At 42.7% G+C, this 19,061-nt stretch overlaps 2 protein-coding genes across 2 annotated transcripts; both read left to right on the top strand.

Moving 5' to 3' along the window:
- Positions 1 to 12,440: 12,440 nt before the first annotated feature.
- LOC121969651 (probable receptor-like protein kinase At5g24010) lies at positions 12,441 to 15,170 on the top strand. Its single transcript, XM_042519858.1, has one exon. The coding sequence runs from the start codon at positions 12,492 to 12,494 to the stop codon at positions 15,042 to 15,044; it is 2,553 nt and encodes an 850-aa protein (XP_042375792.1). The 5' UTR covers positions 12,441 to 12,491; the 3' UTR covers positions 15,045 to 15,170.
- Positions 15,171 to 16,824: 1,654 nt separating this feature from the next.
- Positions 16,825 to 17,742, top strand: LOC121969649. Its single transcript, XM_042519855.1, has 2 exons — positions 16,825 to 17,454; positions 17,549 to 17,742. The coding sequence occupies exons 1-2, from the start codon at positions 17,038 to 17,040 to the stop codon at positions 17,558 to 17,560; spliced, it is 429 nt and encodes a 142-aa protein (XP_042375789.1). The 5' UTR covers positions 16,825 to 17,037; the 3' UTR covers positions 17,561 to 17,742.
- The last annotated feature ends 1,319 nt before the right edge of the window (positions 17,743 to 19,061 follow it).

Here is a 19,061-nt window from a genome sequence, read left to right as displayed (position 1 = left end):
CAATTAAATTCCATTTATTATTGTAAAGTAATCAAATGATTTCAAAATAGTAATATGATAATTTTGTTTTGAAATTTTTATATGATTATTTCATGTTTAAATTTTAAATTTAAATATATTATTAAAATTCAACTATGCTTCAAAAAAAAAGATTAAATGACTATGTAATGATTTTAACTATCTATTTAATATTTTTGATAAAAAAAAATTATTGACCATGAGCACTATATGAATATAATAGTTTTAGATTAAAAAAATGCTATATTTGTATAGCATTTTTAGTCAAAACCTCTAGATTTATACAATACATTTTTGTTATATAACAATTTTGATCAAAGAGTTACATTTAATGGCATTTCGGTTAAAATTATTATATGATTTTTTAATTATTTAATATTTTTGAAAGTATGATTAAACTTAACATCTTAAAATGCATTCATATATTTAGATTTAAATTTTAAGAAAAAAATAATTATATATTAATTTTAGATCAAAATTATTATATAATTATTTTTGGGTTGCTTAATCATTTTAAAAATTTAGATGGACTCCAATAGCTTTAAAAGTGTAATTATACGTTTAGATTTACTTTTTGAGAACGGCTTTTACTGTACACATAGGTAAGATTTTAAAATTATCAAATCTTATAAGATAATTTTAAAATTATCAAATTACTTATTTATTTTTTATTTTATCTTTTATCAATCAAATCTATTTTACTCCGTTGAAAGTTTGAGTAAATTTTAAATCAATCGACTGATTTACTTTTAATCAAAATCAATTTTAGGTAAAATTGATTGATTGATCAAACAATCTCGGTGATACGGTTGGTAATAGAGAGACTCAAGAGGAAAGGGTGAGAAAGGTCAAGGCCATATGGCAGTCAAAAGTCAAGAGAACATGGCGGTCAATAGTCAAGCTGACTAGGCAGTCAAAAAGCCAGCATATGGAATAAGCAGAGGTCAGACAGACTTGTTGTTCAAGTAGGCGAAGCCGTTGGAAAACAAAGGAAGACGGCAGGCGGAATACGGGGTGCAGGTCGGGATCGGCAGAACCGGGCTGAGGCAGGTCGGGATCGGCAAAGCTGGGCAGAGGCAGCTCGATCTACAGGCCTATGGTCGAGGGACAGGTCACAACTCACAGGTCGGAAGTGTCAGGGCTGCGTAGAGACGGCTCGGTCCGCAGGTCTGCGACTCGAAGATCCGGAAGTGCAAGTCACAACTCACAGGTCGGAAGTGGTAGGGCTGCGTAGAGACGGCTCGGTCTGCAGGTCTGCGACTCGAAGATCAGGAAGTGCAAGTCACAACTCACAGGTCAAAAGTGTCAGGGCTACGTAGAGACGGCTCGGTCTGCAGGTATGCGACTCGAAGATCAGGAAGTACAAGTCACAACTCACAGGTCGGAAGTGTCAGGGCTGCGTAGAGACGGCTCGGTCTGCAGGTCTGCGACTCGAAGATCAGGAAGTGCAAGTCACAACTCACAGGTCGGAAGTGTCAGGGCTGCATAGAGACGGCTCGGTCTGCAGGTCTGCGACTCGAAGATCAGGAAGTACAAGTCACAACTCACAGGTCGGAAGTTTCAGGGCTGCGTAGAGACGGCTCGGTCCGCAGGTCTGCGACTCGAAGATCCGGAAGCACAAGTCACAACTCACAGGTTGGAAGCGGCAGAGATGTGTAAAGGCAGCCCGATCTATGGGCTTACAGTCGAGGGGTAGCAAATACATGGTACAGAATACAGACCATGATCGACAGGGCTGTTCAGGGTTAGCCCGACTAACAAGTAACGCTTAGAGGCGGGATCTGGTCGAGGGATGTGAGGTAGTTGCCGACCGCGATAAATAGGATGAGCCACGCTGTGCAGGGGTTGAAGGATCACAATTGTCCGTCAAGGGTAATCATTACATACCAGTAAGATGTGCGAAGGTTTCTAAAGGAGAAGATGCTCCCATAACCAATAGTAGCCTGACAGATGTCCTTCGCAAATAGGATGAGCCACGCTGTGCAGGGGTTGAAGGATCACAATTGTCCGTCAAGGGTAATCATTACATACCAGTAAGATGTGCGAAGGTGGAGGTTTCTAAAGGAGAAGATGCTCCCATAACCAAGAGTAGCCTGACAGATGTCCTTCGCTACAAGACAAAATCCAGGGGTAAAGGCAGAGGTTCCTAAACAAGAAGATGCCTTCACGACCAATAGCAGCGCGACGGGTGTCCGGCAGATACGACAAAGCCTAGCGTCTAACGTTTTCTGACAGGGTTGCAGGTTCCGGAAGCAAGGCGGATGCATAAAGAGGGGAGCATTCCTCGTACGCGAGTACGCGCGCTCTCTCGTCATTTTCCTTCCACAACTTTTCATTTTCCAGTCTCTCTGCTTTTTTGAGGAAAAAAGACCTGACTTGAGCGTCGGAGGGCCTGATCCGGGGACTTTTCCCCTGGGTTTCGGTCTCTAACGTGGAGGGAGGATTGTCTAAGTGTGCGCAGGGTGTTGCAGCAGCGTCAGCCACCCGTGGGAGCCGGATCACCTACGACTTTCCGTCAACAACCAGGCCACCACGACTAGCCTCCGTCCGACTCAGCCATCGGACGAGATCACTCGGATTGATGTAAAACTAGTTCCTATGTATTTGGCTATCTCTCTTGAAACGTTAATTTGACTTAATATATTAAGAGCAGTGATTTTTTAAATATAAATATATTTAAAAATTTTAATTCGTGTTTAAAAAATTATTGCTGTCAATATATTGGGTCAAATTGGTATTTGAGAGCATGGATATAAGTAGGAGAGGTAGATGAACATATGAGAACTAATTCATGTCAATCCGAGATCATTTAGTTCATCAATCAATTTTGTCCAAAATCGGTTGATAGACCAAATGATCTCGGATTGATATGAAACTAGTTTCTATATATTCGTCTACATCTCCTAATTATATCTATGCCCTCAAACGTCAATTTGACTCAATATATTGAGAGCAATAATTTTTAAAATATGAAAATATTAGAAAATTTTAATTTATATTTAAAAAATTATTGATCTCAGTGTATTAGGTCAAATTGATGTTTGAGGGTATAGATATAATCAAGAGAACTAAATGAAAATATAAGATCTAGTTTCATATCAATCTAATCTGATGTTGTTTGGTCCATCAGCCAGATTTTTTGAATATGAATTAAAATTTTCAAATATATTCATGTTCAAAAACTCATTGCTCTCGATATATTATGTCAAATTGATATTTAAGGGCATGAATATAATCAAGAGAGGTAGATAAAAATATAGGAAATGGTTTCATATCAATTCGAAGTCATTTGGTCCATCAACCGATTTTACTCAAAATTGACTAATGCACCAAACAACTTTAGATTGATATGAAACTAGCTCCTATATTTTCGTCTATCTCTTCTGATTATATTCATGCCCCCAAACATCAATTTGACCTAATATATTTAGAGAAATAATTTTTTAAACATGAATTAAATTTTTCAAAAATATTTGTGTTCAAAAAATCAATACACCTAATATATCGTCAAATTGATATTTAAGTGCATGGATATAATTAAGAGAATTATCTGAATACATAGGATCTAATTTTATATCAATTTGAGCTTGTTTGGTCCATCAACAAAATTTTTTGAACACTAATTAAATTTTTTAAATATATTCATATTCAAAAAAATTATTGCTCTCAATATATTAAGTCAAATTAAAGTTTAAGGACATGGATATAATTAGGAGAGGTAGATGCACACAAAGGAACTAGTTTCATGTCAATCTGAGATCATTTAGTCGATCAGCCCGTTTTGAGCTAAATCAATTGATATAAGTAGGAGAGGTAGATGAACATATGAGAACTAATTCATGTCAATCCGAGATCATTTAGTTCATCAATCAATTTTGTCCAAAATCGGTTGATAGACCAAATGATCTCGGATTGATATGAAACTAGTTTCTATATATTCGTCTACATCTCCTAATTATATCTATGCCCTCAAACGTCAATTTGACTCAATATATTGAGAGCAATAATTTTTAAAATATGAAAATATTAGAAAATTTTAATTTATATTTAAAAAATTATTGATCTCAATGTATTAGGTCAAATTGATGTTTGAGGGTATAGATATAATCAAGAGAACTAAATGAAAATATAAGATCTAGTTTCATATCAATCTAATCTGATGTTGTTTGGTCCATCAGCCAGATTTTTTGAATATGAATTAAAATTTTCAAATATATTCATGTTCAAAAACTCATTGCTCTCGATATATTATGTCAAATTGATATTTAAGGGCATGAATATAATCAAGAGAGGTAGATAAAAATATAGGACATGGTTTCATATCAATTCGAAGTCATTTGGTCCATCAACCGATTTTACTCAAAATTGACTAATGCACCAAACAACTTTAGATTGATATGAAACTAGCTCCTATATTTTCGTCTATCTCTTCTGATTATATTCATGCCCCCAAACATCAATTTGACCTAATATATTTAGAGAAATAATTTTTTAAACATGAATTAAATTTTTCAAAAATATTTGTGTTCAAAAAATCAATACACCTAATATATCGTCAAATTGATATTTAAGTGCATGGATATAATTAAGAGAATTATCTGAATACATAGGATCTAATTTTATATCAATTTGAGCTTGTTTGGTCCATCAACAAAATTTTTTGAACACTAATTAAATTTTTTAAATATATTCATATTCAAAAAAATTATTGCTCTCAATATATTAAGTCAAATTAAAGTTTAAGGAATTTCATCTGAGGAAGATCCTCTATCTCTTCGGGCTGGTATGGCTTCAGGGGTGCGAAATAAGGCCCGATGGAATGCGACGGTGGCTGGAGGTGTTTCCGCTCGGCCACCAGACGCAGATGTTGCTTGTTGCTCCGCCCGCTCGGCGAATGCTTTTTGTTTTTGCTCCATGAGTTTGGCGGCCCTCATCTCGACTAGAGCGTCCAACTCTTCTTGTGAGAGTGCCACATTGTGTATTCTTCCAGCCTCGTCCATTGTCTCTGTTCAGATGCAGGAGCGTTCCCACAGACGGCGCCAAATTGATCCTGTCCGAACCAGGGGTCAACGAACGCTGGGGACGTGGCGCTCTCTGCTGGATCCTCAGGTGCTCCGGCGAACCTGCAACAAAACCGAGCCGGGAGGGGTGTCCCGGTGACGGCCCTCCGACGCTCAAGTCAGGCGAGGAAATAGCAAAGGAGTGGCTTTTAAGTAGAAGACTCGTGTACCTCTGGTGAAGAAATGGAGACCTTATATAGAACTATCGAAAGAGCCCAAGCACGTCAATCGAAGTAGTCATCTGCTTTAGACCATACCCAAGTATGGGCCTGTCAGAAAAGCATACATGAGGCCATACTGCTACTGTATCCACCTCTCCTTGATGTGACGGCGAGATCTTCCATCGTGCAATCTTGTGTACGGCCTAATCATCAGACATGCCCTCTATGACATCCCATATCCCGAGACAAGCGATAGGCCGCTCGGCTACCTCTGTACCCTCGCCCTTATCTCGGCCGAACGGACCACCTGCTCGGCCCTTTGATCCCGGCCGAGCGGGAGATCCCGCTCGGCCATTCAATCCTCCTGCCTTGGCATCGGAAACCCAAGCCCATGGATGGGTTATTTCTAGCTCCGCTCGGACCATTACCCACTTGACCAGCCTTCCATCCGTCCTTAGGCTGGGACCCTTCAGAGGGTGGGCCCCCCATTCTTACCGCCGGATCACTTGCCTTCCCTTCAAGTCTAGTCGAAGGAGGCAGTGAGTCCGACTGACTGGACCATTTGTCCGAGCGGGCGGTCGTCGCCTTCCAGTCGCTTGGAAATGTGAGGCCTTCCATCCGGTCGACGTGCGCCACCAGCAGTACTTTTTCAATTGGTTGCTGAATGGCGACCGGCGTTATAGAACTTGCTAGTTTGGCCAACTCATCGGCTGCCAGGTTCTCCGTTCGGGGAATCTTTTGAATAAGGACCTCTCGGAAAGTGGCTTTGAGTTTTTCAAAGGCCTCAGCGTAGAGCTTAAGCCGAACGCTGTTGATTTCAAAGGTGCCAGAAAGTTGTTGAGCGGCCAACTGGGAATCCGAATAGAGGGTCACCCGACCGGCACCCACATGCCGGGCCGCCTGCAATCCGGCTATGAGGGCCTCATACTCTGCTTCGTTGTTGGTAGCTTTATAATCAAGCCGGACGGATAGGTGCATCTTTTCTTCCTGAGGTGAGAGTAGTAATATTCCGATCCCACTTCCGAGCCGAGTGGAGGATCCATCCACATATATTCTCCACATAGCTTCCGGCTCTGGCCTTTGCACTTCGGTCACAAAATCAGCCAAGGATTGGGCTTTAATCGCCGAGCGGGGCTGATATTGGATGTCAAATTCACTTAATTCAGTCGTCCATTTGATAAGCCGTCCGGACGCTTCTGGATTCAACAGCACTCTTCCGAGTGGACTGTTCGTTCGGACAATAATGGTGTGAGCCAAGAAATACGGTCGCAGGCGCCGAGCGGCTAGAACCAAAGCAAAGGCCAACTTCTCGAGCCCAGTGTAACGAGATTCAGCATCTTTTAAAATGTGGCTTAGAAAATACACCGGCTGTTCTTCGCCGTTCGCCCTCACAAGTGCTGAGCCTACGGCATGCTCAGTTGACGACAGATACATATAAAGTGACTCACCCCCGACCGGCTTGGCTAACACTGGCAGAGAATTAAGATATGTCTTCAACTCTTCAAATGCTCGGTCACATTCTTCATCCCACTGGAACTTAGTAGCCTTGCGCAGGATCCTGAAGAATGGCGCGGTTCTGGAGATGAATCTGGATAAAGCAGTTATCCGACCGGTCAACCTTTGCACTTCTCTTGTATTTCTTGGGGGCGGCATGTCTTGCAGTGCTTTAACCTTGCCGGGATTTGCTTCGATTCCCCGCTCGGTCACTATGTACCCCAAAAAACGTCCTCCTTTGGCTCCGAACAGGCACTTTTGGGGATTTAGCTTGACTCCATATTTGCGCAGCGTTCGGAAGGTTTCTTCCATATCCTTGAAAAGATCGGCCGCTCGGACGGATTTGATAAGAATGTCGTCCATATAAACTTCCAGATTCCGCCCGATCTGCTCCTTGAACACCTTGTTCATCAAGCGTTGATAGGTGGCCCTGGCATTCTTCAATCCGAACGGCATCACATTGTAACAATATGTGCCGTCGGCCGTTACGAAGCTTACTTTTTCTTGATCTTCCCGGGCGAGCGGCACTTGATGATATCCTTGGTAGGCGTCAAGCATGCAAATTAATTCGCAGCCGGCCGTAGAGTCCACCAGCTGATCTATCCGGGGCAGAGGATAAAAATCCTTGGGGCATGCCTTGTTTAAATCTCGAAAGTCGATGCAGACCCTCCACTTGCCGCCCGGCTTGGAGACCAGGACTACGTTGGCCAGCCAGCTCGGGAACTGCACCTCGCATATGTGGCCGGCCTTCAGAAGTTTTTCCACCTCCGCCCGGATAATGGCATTCTGCTCGGCGCTGAAGTCCCTTTTTCTCTGCTTCACTGTCGGACATGCAATTCATGCTGTGCTAGGCTCGGCGAAATTCCAGGTAACTCATGTGTTGACCAGACGAAGACATCATGATTTCGTTGGAGACATTGAATCAGCTTCTCCTTCTGTTCTTCCCCCAGATCAGAGGCGATAAAAGTCGTGGCCTCCGATCGGGTCGGATGGATCTGGACTTCCTCCTTTTCATCATAAATTAAAGCAGGAGGTTTCTTGGTTATGGCGTGTACCTCAATTCGGGGCGCCTTCCGAGCGGAACAAGCTTCTGCTCGGATCATCTCTATATAGCACCGCCGAGCTGCTAGCTGATCTCCCCGCACCTCTCCTACTTTGTCCTCCACGGGGAACTTTATCTTCTGGTGGAAGGTTGAGACAACCGCTCGAAATTCGCCGAGCGCCGGTCGTCCCAAAATGACGTTGTAGGATGAGGGAGAGTCGACCACCACAAAGTTTATTGTCCTGGTCCTCCTGAGCGGCTCTTCTCCCAGCGAGGTGGCCAGCCGGATTTGTCCGACCGGCTGAACTTCGTTGCCCGTAAACCCGTAAAGCGGGGTCGTCATGGGCAGCAGCTCGACTCGATCAATTTGCAGCTGATCGAACGCCTTCTTGAATATGATGTTGACCGAGCTTCCTGTGTCAACAAATATATGGTGGATGGTGTAATTTGCTATTACCGCTTTAATGATCAGCGCGTCGTCGTGGGGCACTTCTACTCCTTCTAAGTCCCCTGGTCCGAAAGTGATTTCCGGTCCACTTGCCCGCTCTTGGCTGCAGCTGACCGCGTGGATCTGCAGCTGCCGGACGCCCGCCTTTCTGGCTCGGTTGGAGTCTCCTCCGGTCGGCCCACCAACAATAACGTTGATCTCACCCCGGGAAGTATTGCTCCTATTTTCCTCCTCCCGAGCGGACGGTCGTGACCGCTCTCTGGACGCCCGGCGATTCTCCTGCCTCGAAGATCTATGCCGATCGGGTGTCTGCTGATGTCGCCCCTCGGTGCGGGTCCGGTCAGCTTCATGAGTCCTACGTCTCCTGTCGATGGGAGGCGACCGTCGTTCGGCTTTCCTGGGAACAGGATTGGACACAAAGGGAAGACTTCGGCAATCCCTCGTGTTGTGCGTATCCGTCTGGTGGAAGGTGCAGAACATAGGGGTCCACCTCTTCTTTGGCTTGGGCCGAGCGGCAGCCACTTCTTGTACGTGCGATTTGGCGTGAGGGGATCGAATTGCTTCGACCCTCGGTCCTCTGGGTGGCTGCTGAGCGGCGTGCTGTTTCCGCTCGGCATGGACAGGTGCGCGCTCGGCTGGAGTTTCCCTTTTCCGAGCGGCTTGCGCTTCTTCCACATTTATATATTCGTTGGCCCGATGTAGCATGTGATCATAATCTCAGGGCGGCTTTCGGATGAGCGACCGGAAGAATTCCCCATCCACAAGGCCTTGCGTGAAGGTATTCATCATCGTCTCCGATGTGGCCGTGGGGATATCCATCGCCACTTGGTTGAATTGCTGAATATAACCTCGAAGCGATTCTCTCGGCTCTTGCTTGATGGCGAATAAGCTGACACTGGTTTTTTGATAACGCCGACTACTGGCGAAGTGGTGGAGGAAGGCCGTTCGGAATTCCTTGAAGCTTGTGATGGATCCGTCCGGCAACCTCCGAAACCACCGTTGAGCCGATCCTGAGAGGGTGGTAAGGAAGACTCTACACTTTACTCCATCTGTGTACTGATGGAGCGTGGCTGTATTATCGAACTTACCCAGATGATCATCCGGGTCTGTTGTTCCATTATATTCGCCGATCGTCGGAGGCACGTAGTGCTTGGGCAGAGGGTCTCGTAGGATAGCCTCCGAAAATTGGCGATTGATCCGCTCGGGGGAGGAGTCCGCTCGGGGAGCTTTCCCCTTCCTGTCATCCCGCCTTGGCATTTCATCTGAGGAAGATCCTCTATCTCTTCGGGCTGGTATGGCTTCAGGGGTGCGAAATAAGGCCCGATGGAATGCGACGGTGGCTGGAGGTGCTTTCGCTCGGCCACCAGACGCAGATGTTGCTTGTTGCTCCGCCCGCTCAGCGGATGCTTTTTGTTTTTGCTCCATGAGTTTGGCGGCCCTCATCTTGACTAGAGCGTCCAACTCTTCTTGTGAGAGTGCCACATTGTGTATTCTTCCAGCCTCGTCCATTGTCTCTGTTCAGATGCAGGAGCGTTCCCACAGACGGCGCCAAATTGATCCTGTCCGAACCAGGAGTCAACGAACGCTGGGGACGTGGCGCTCTCTGCTGGATCCTCAGGTGCTCCGGCGAACCTACAACAAAACCGAGCCGGGAGGGGTGTCCCGGCGACGGCCCTCCGACGCTCAAGTCAGGCGAGGAAATAGCAAAGGAGTGGCTTTTAAGTAGAAGACTCGTGTACCTCTGGTGAAGAAATGGAGACCTTATATAGAACTATCGAAAGAGCCCAGGCACGTCAATCGAAGCAGTCATCTGCTTTAGACCATACCCAAGTATGGGTCTGTCAGAAAAGCATACATGAGGCCATACTGCTACTATATCCACCTCTCCTTGATGTGACGGCGAGATCTTCCATCGTGCAATCTTGTGTACGGCCTAATCATCAGACATGCCCTCTATGACATCCCATATCCCGAGACAAGCGATAGGCCGCTCGGCTACCTCTGTACCCTCGCCCTTATCTCGGCCGAACGGACCACCCGCTCGGCCCTTTGATCCCGGCCGAGCGGGAGATCCCGCTCGGCCATTCGATCCTCCTGCCTTGGCATCGGAAACCCAAGCCCATGGATGGATTATTTCTAGCTCCGCTCGGACCATTACCCACTTGACCAGCCTTCCATCCGTCCTTAGGCTGGGACCCTTCAGAGGGTGGGCCCCCCATTCTTACCGCTGGATCATCGGTTGATAGACCAAATGATCTCGGATTGATATGAAACTAGTTTCTATATATTTGTCTACATCTCCTAATTATATCTATGCCCTCAAACGTCAATTTGACTCAATATATTGAGTGCAATAATTTTTAAAATATGAAAATATTAGAAAATTTTAATTTATATTTAAAAAATTATTGATCTCAATGTATTAGGTCAAATTGATGTTTGAGGGTATAGATATAATCAAGAGAACTAAATGAAAATATAAGATCTAGTTTCATATCAATCTAATCTGATGTTGTTTGGTCCATCAGCCAGATTTTTTGAATATGAATTAAAATTTTCAAATATATTCATGTTCAAAAACTCATTGCTCTCGATATATTATGTCAAATTGATATTTAAGGGCATGAATATAATCAAGAGAGGTAGATAAAAATATAGGAAATGGTTTCATATCAATTCGAAGTCATTTGGTCCATCAACCGATTTTACTCAAAATTGACTAATGCACCAAACAACTTTAGATTGATATGAAACTAGCTCCTATATTTTCGTCTATCTCTTCTGATTATATTCATGCCCCCAAACATCAATTTGACCTAATATATTTAGAGAAATAATTTTTTAAACATGAATTAAATTTTTCAAAAATATTTGTGTTCAAAAAATCAATACACCTAATATATCGTCAAATTGATATTTAAGTGCATAGATATAATTAAGAGAATTATCTGAATACATAGGATCTAATTTTATATCAATTTGAGCTTGTTTGGTCCATCAACAAAATTTTTTGAACACTAATTAAATTTTTTAAATATATTCATATTCAAAAAAATTATTGCTCTCAATATATTAAGTCAAATTAAAGTTTAAGGACATAGATATAATTAGGAGAGGTAGATGCACACAAAGGAACTAGTTTCATGTCAATCTGAGATCATTTAGTCGATCAGCCCGTTTTGAGCTAAATCAATTGATGACCAAATGACCTCGGATTTATATGAAATGAGTTCTTATATATTCGTCCACCTTTTCTGATTATATTCATACCCTCAAATATTAATTTGATCAAATATATTGAGAGTAATATTTTTTACCATAAATTAAATTTTTTAAATATATTCATGTTCAAAAAATTATTACTTTCAATATATTAGATCAAATTGATGTTTGAGGTCATGGATATAATCAAGAGAGTTAGACAAACACATAAAAACTAGTTTCATGTTAATCTGAGGTCATTTGGTTCATTAACCAATTTTCCCTAAAATCGGTTGATGGACCAAATGACCTCAAATTGATATGAAATTAGTTCTTATGTGTTCATCTACCTCTCATAATTATATCCATGTCCTCAAACTTCAATTTAACTTAGTATATTGAAAGTAATGATTTTTTTTTAACACGAATATATATTTGAAAAATTCTATTAGTATTTAAAAAATCTGGCTGATATACCACACGATCTACATGAAATTATATCATATATGTTTGTCTAGTTCTCCTGATTATATATATGTTCTCAAATATCAATTTAACATAATATATTAAGAACATTAATTTTTTTAACACGAATATATTTAAAAATTTTAATTTATACTTAAAAAATTATTACTCTCAATATATTATGTTAAATTTTATTAATAGTATAAATATAATCAAAAACATAGAAGAAAATATAAAATTTAATTTCGTATTAATTTAAAATTATTTAATTTATCAGTAGAATTTTAAGTAAAACTCTGACGGCCTTTATAAGTAAAACTGTGACAGTCTTTATAAAGTGCTTTTATGGATTTATCTCTCAACTTCTAATAAAATAATAACAATATAGAAGTTCTATTGCAGGACTATTTTTAATAATTTTAAATTTTATAATTTTTAAAAAAAATATATTTTTTTTATAATATTTCCATGATGTCTGAATCGTCTGGAGCCGGGCATGCATTTTCCACTCGAGTCAAGTCAAAATTTCCACGCGTCGAAAATTTAGCAGCGCATTCTCTTCTTATTTTCGCGCACTTCTTCCCGGCGATACAACGGCACCAATGGATTACTACTACTTCTTCTGCTTCCTCTTGCTCCTCAGGGCATCCCTCCTCCTTGCAGCCGCCTCCACCGACTTCAGCCCCAGTTACTTGCTAAATTGCGGCAGCCAATTCAACTTCACCGACAACGAAGTCGAAAGCGCCAGTCGAAATTTTGTTACCGATTTCACCTTCCTCTCGAGAGAAGCCAACAACTCCTTCCCACTCTCCAACCCCTCCGCCTCCAACCGCTCCTCCTCCCTCTACTCCACCGCCCGAGTCTTCAACGGCACCGCCTCCTACACCTTCAACCTCAGTTCCACAGGCGTCTATGGCATTCGTCTCCACTTCCTCCCCTTCTCAACCGACGATCGGGACCTCTCCGACGCCCGCTTCCGCGTCATTGCCCAGCGCTTCGTCCTCCTGGATAATTTCTCAGTTTCCTCCGACACCCTCGTCATCAAGGAGTACTTCCTCTGGTTCAATTCTACCGCCTCCACAAACCTCGAACTCACCTTCGTCCCCGCTTCATCTTCTCCTATCGCCTTCGTCAACGCCGTCGAGGTCTTCACCACCCCCTCCGATCTCTTCAACAGCTTTTTCCCTTCAAACTTATCCAATCAGGCTGTAGTGGAGACTGTCTACAGGATCAACGTCGGTGGTCACAAGGTTACTCCAGCCAACGACACCATGTGGTGGACATGGATCCCTAAGGACGCCTATTTTTTCAGCAAGAACATCAGTTCGGTGGAAACAACCAATCCCGGAGCTATATACTACGGAAACGCAGATGTGACGAACGTTGTCGCTCCAGAGATTGTCTACACCACGGCTAGTGCCGTGAACATTTCAGAAGGCATGCGGAATGCCAATCCAAATTTCAACTTCAAAGTTAACTGGAATTTTACAGTGGATTCGGGCTACAATTACTTGGTCCGTGCAAATTTCTGCGATTTCATTTCACAGGCGGTTGAATACGACCCTATGATCTTCAACCTCTCCGTTGCCAACCAGTCTAAGGACATCAATTCAAGAGATCATGCTGCTTCCCCTAGCGTGACCTTTTATTTGGGCACAAGGACGGAGAAGTTGAGCTATTGGTGGATTAACAATGACGTTCTTGCGCCGGACGAAGCCACGGAAAGGAGGCCGGGGTCAGCAGGTGCTGGCAATCTTTACGGCCTTGAAATCTTCAAATTCAACGATGCGCTAGTCAATTCCAGCGACAGCAGCAGGAGAAGCGTGTCTGTTGCGGTCATCGCCTCCGCTACTTCCGGCAGCGCCGTCCTGCTGAGCCTAGTTGTCTTCTTTCTCGTTCTTTTGGCTTGCCAGCGTCGTCGGAGATCCAAATCTCGGCCGCTGCTTCCGAAGGAGACATGGTCGCCGTACTGCCGGGGAAGAACCATGCCGCGGGGAAACTCAGTGGACCTCTCGAGCAAGCCGACTGAAGAAACAACGGAGCTGACGGCGTCCCCAAGGCTGAATCTCGACCTCAACATCCCGCTGCTCGTGATCAGGGCCGCCACCAACGACTTCGACGAGAGCCTCGTGGTGGGAAGCGGCGGATTCGGGAAGGTCTACAAGGGCATCCTCGGCGACGGCACCGAGGTAGCAGTGAAGCGGGCCATGCCAGGGTCGAGGCAGGGGTATCCGGAGTTCCAGACCGAGATCCTCGTCCTGTCCAAGATCCGCCACCGCCACCTCGTCTCTCTCATCGGTTACTGCGAGGAGCAATCGGAGCGGATCTTGGTCTACGAGTACATGGAGAAGGGCCCCCTCCAGAACTATTTGTACGGATCCGACGACAAGCCGTGCCTTTCCTGGAAGCAGAGACTGGAGATCTGCATCGGGGCTGCCCGCGGGTTCCACTACCTCCACACCGGCGACTCCCACACCATCATCCACCGCGACGTCAAATCGACAAACATCTTGCTCGGCAAAACCTACTTGGCCAAGGTCTCCGACTTCGGGATCTCGAGGTTGGGGCCCTCCACGGGAGAGTCCCATGTGACCACCGCGGTGAAGGGCACCTTCGGCTACTTCGACCCCGAGTATTTCAAGAAGCAGCAACTGACCGAGAAGTCCGACGTCTATTCATTCGGAGTGATGCTGTTCGAGGTGCTCTGCGCGCGCCCGGTAATCGACCGGAGCCTGTCGCAGGAGCAGATGAACGTGGCGGAGTGGGCGTTGCATTGGCAGAGGAGGGGCCAGCTGGAGAAGATCATCGACCAAAGACTGGCGGGAAACATCAACGCGAACTCGTTGAGGAAGTTCGGGGAGACGGCGGAGAAGTGCTTGGAGAACTACGGCGACGACAGGCCGTCGTTTGCCGACGTACTGTGGAATTTGGAGTACGCGCTGCAGCTCCATGTGACGGAACTGAAGAGGGAACCGCACGAGGACAGCGGCGCAGTGGATCTGCAGATCTCCGTGCCGGCGACGCGGCAGGTGGATTTGACGACCGTTGCCAACGTGGACGAGGAAAATAACTGGCGTACGAGGAGCATTATTATGCCGTTGGATGCGTCGGGCAGCAACGTGTTCTCCCAATTGGTCTCCAGCGAGGGAAGATGAATATCATGATCGGTCGGATTAGAGCATCTCCCATGGAGCTATTCTGAAAAATCTCTACAAACATGCATAACTGGAGATCAAACAGTTAATATCTGAGTAAGAACTTGATACCCTGCATTGTAGTCCTGGAATACTTTGGATGCTCTTAGAGCCAAAATAAAAGGTTGATTAATATTTACATTCTTCGTTTACTCGCATAAAATTAACTCAATCGGCTCGGCTGCATCTACCTATCCAACCATTGATCTCCATATCCGACTTGACCACAATTTTGATCAAATAATATGCCCATTTTCTTCCTTCCTAGCATGTATATATTATTTTTTAAAAGAATTAAATATAACCAGGATCCAACTCGTTTCAATTTTCCAAGAGTTGATTTGATGCCCTTCATTTTGATGATGGACCAGGCCGGCGGCAGGCCCAATTAAGCAGGTCCAGATTCAAGCTATGGTTCAATGCTTCTCTTATTTAGCATATGCAAGTTGTTATCCTTGAGTATCTTAACACAAATACTTTTTTTAAAAACAACACACTTATTCTCAAATGTAATACGATCAACTTGATTCTCAAGCAATCATTCTTCAACTTAGGGCTTTCCGGCGGAATTAGAGATAATCAAACACTTGACCTGTGCATTTATTAATTGTGTAACCAAATCGTGGAGAGTTAAGTTTTATTCTTAATTTGAATTAAACTTTTTTATTTTGGACTCTAGTAAAAAAACAAAAAATTGATCCATTATCTTACAGGTCTTCTAATACTGACCCGCCATATGAAAGGAGATAAATACATATATAAAAAGATATTAGACGTTAGGCGTTGGATTATAGCATGTCTAGAGCAGAAGATTTGTGTTCAAATTTACCAACATAATTAAATACACTAAGTCAAATAGTTAACTATTCAATTTAACTAATTTAAGCAGATGTTTATTTTATTTTTATACAATTTAGATCTTAAATTATAAGTTTAGTTTTATTTGGTGATTATATTTTTCATATTAAATTAAAATATTTTAATAAAAAAACTGGAATATTAATACCAAGACTTCCCCTAGTACATCCAATAGAAGAGAGTAATTTTATGATGAATAAAAATTTAATTAAATCAGATTAACCGATTGAAACTAATTTAAAATTTTAATTCTATTTTAATTTTTTCGATAATTTGATTTGATTTTAATTTTAAAACTCTTAACTCGGTCAAACATAATAAATTAAAATTTTAATATTTATTTTTAAAAATTAACACCATAATAAACATCGATACTACACAACAGATTCTGAAAATCAAATTAACTCATATTTTATCAACTTAATTTTTATTAAAAAATTTAATCAATTTGATTAGTTTAAAACATAAAAATTTTATACAGTTTCGATCTATTTGGTTTTGATTCCGATTTTAAATCGATTATTCCGTCCTGACTTTTACTTTTTTTTCCATCTTTTAATTTTATTTTTTTTATATTTTTTCTATCAAGTCTAAAGTTGGTTTCATCATCGGAAGAATCACGCCGACTGACCTAGTAATGCATGTTGAACGTGCAGGCTCCGGAGCGCGATTTAAGGGGAAGACTCTACCGGTACCAAACCATGCGGGCGAGAGAGAGCCGCACATCCGCTTCAAGTATTTATTCGTGACAAAGATCTCCACCCGATCTAAACGTGGAATGAAGAGGATTATCATCTTAATTTTTTTCTGTCTTCGAGTGTGATTAATGTGAAGGCAGAATTTCACAAGAAATCATCTCACTTTTTAATCCCCGGATCGGACCAAGCGGATCCAAACCATGAGAGGGAGGGGGGCAGGCATCACGTGCCCCCTCTCCTCCCAGACTACTACTTTAATTTCTTCCTCGCCAATATGGTGGCTCCGGTTGCCTATTTCTTTCTTCCCCTCTCACTTCTCACCGCGCCATGCGACTACCATTCTCCATCACGCTAGCTAGCCGTCTAACAAGAGATCTTCGGCCTCTCCTCCGACGAACATGATGAAATCCTCCTCCCAATCATCACTGACCGCGAGGGCGACGCTTCCCTGCAGGGCGAAGCTGGATTACTCGCGCAGCCCAATAATCAGCTCGTCGTCGCCCATAGATCTGATTCCTTCGTCGAAGATTTGGAAGCTGGAGTACTTGTTCGGGGGCTGCATGAGGGCTGCGAAGAAGACGTTGCAGAAGTGCCTGAGCTTCCTCGTCCCCTCGGCGCACCCGACGCTCAGGTGCTCGAGATCGGTTTCCTTTTCCAAGTCGACGTCGACCCGGGGCGGCTGCAAGGACTCCGCCAGAAGCAGCGGCGCTTCCAACGCCACTGCAGCTGCGGCCTCTTCCTCCAACATGCAGTTGTGTCGTAGCAACGCCGATATCTCCATCTACGACGCGATTGTTCACTGCAAGAAATCGATCGTAATTCTCCCTGGCTAGCTGATTTTGTACTCTGTACGTAGCTCAGTGCTCTCTTAATTCTCCCTGGCTAATTTTGTTCCTTTAATTTCTTCAGGGACAGAGTTAAAGGTGATTGAACTACGAAGATTAAGAAGAAAAATGATTGGGTTGTCAAATAATTTATCTCGTAATATAATTGGTGACGATCTATCATCATAATTGATCAGCGACTACAAAGCGCGATATAATGTACATATATGAATGAAAAATTAAGACTGTTTCAAGTCATTTTGTCTAGCTAGCAAGTGTCATTTTTATGAGTTGGAATGTTGTAGGGGATGTATTGCAAAGATATATATGTCAACCTCATAAATCGATGTAAGTTACAAAATGGTTTAATTATTTTATTATATGTATATATATATATATATATATATATATATATATATATATATGAAAGAATTGTAGAAGAAGCAAGGGGCGGTGGATTGTATTGTGACTTGATTATGTGGATGTGCAAAAAAAAGACGAGCATTTATTTGTCTCTTTAAGCCCCCCACAGAATAATTGATTTTATCCTCAGCAACTCATCATTCATTGTATCTTATAAGAAATACAATCTTTCTCTTATTCTTTTATTTTTTTACTCCCGTGGATTCATTACCATAAAAAGAAAGTAGAGATGTGAAAGATTTGATATATTGTAATGGTGAGGATGGTAGGAGAGACTTAGTCGTGACCAATCTTCTATGATTCTAAATGTTCTAATGTATAGGGGTCTAGGATTTGCTCCCATGCCATGATACAACAACAAGGCACTCTAGTAGTTTCTCAAACATCCATAATTTGAATCCAAGGGCACTACAAGGCACTCTAGTAAGCATGGTATGATTTACTATAAAAGGAGTAGAAATAAACTATGTTATTTTTCTAAATATTAATTTGAGTGGATAAATTGGCATAGATAAGTAAGCTTAAATTAATGAGTTAATATTTTCGAAGTATCATCATTTAACCACGGATGGAAGTGAATTGACAAGGTGATAAAAATTAAATTTCATCTAACATATGTGATAAATTTAGAGCAACAAGTTGTCACAAATAATTAAAAGACTTAAGACGTAATTCCTTTTTCAATTTCTACAAAAAGAAGTGCCACTCGATAGTAATTCAACCTCCTCCCTTTCTTGTAGCCTCCTGCGCCGATTCCAGCGCGCGTAGTCATGGCTTGCTGCTACAACCTCAATTGGCTGTTCCAACAAACATGCATGCATGGAGCGAGATTCGGAATAGTAGAAGTTGTGGTCGATCGTCGCTGCTACTGCCAATAATGAGCAGTGGTTAATTAATTGATGGTTTCACTAGATCAATGATTTGTTATGCAAAATCTAAATCTTATGATAGATTTATCACTTTCAAACGTTACGATATAAATTTAAATTCGTCCAAAAAATTATGGAGCAATGAAGGTGGCAAATTGTTGTGTTGGTCCCCGTAGCTAGCTGCAAAATCATATCCTTAAATTTCAATCGCCGCCGTGACAATAATGTTGTGTGGGCACGCAGACAATTGGCAATTCCAGGTGCATGTAACATGGCGTGTCTAGGCCACATTTATCTCTCACTTTC

This window comes from Zingiber officinale, chromosome 4A (genome assembly GCF_018446385.1).
Source record: "Zingiber officinale cultivar Zhangliang chromosome 4A, Zo_v1.1, whole genome shotgun sequence".
In the NCBI taxonomy this organism is placed as follows: domain Eukaryota; kingdom Viridiplantae; phylum Streptophyta; class Magnoliopsida; order Zingiberales; family Zingiberaceae; genus Zingiber; species Zingiber officinale.
Note: the sequence above shows the minus strand (reverse complement) of the source record. Positions and strands in the feature narration are given on the sequence as shown.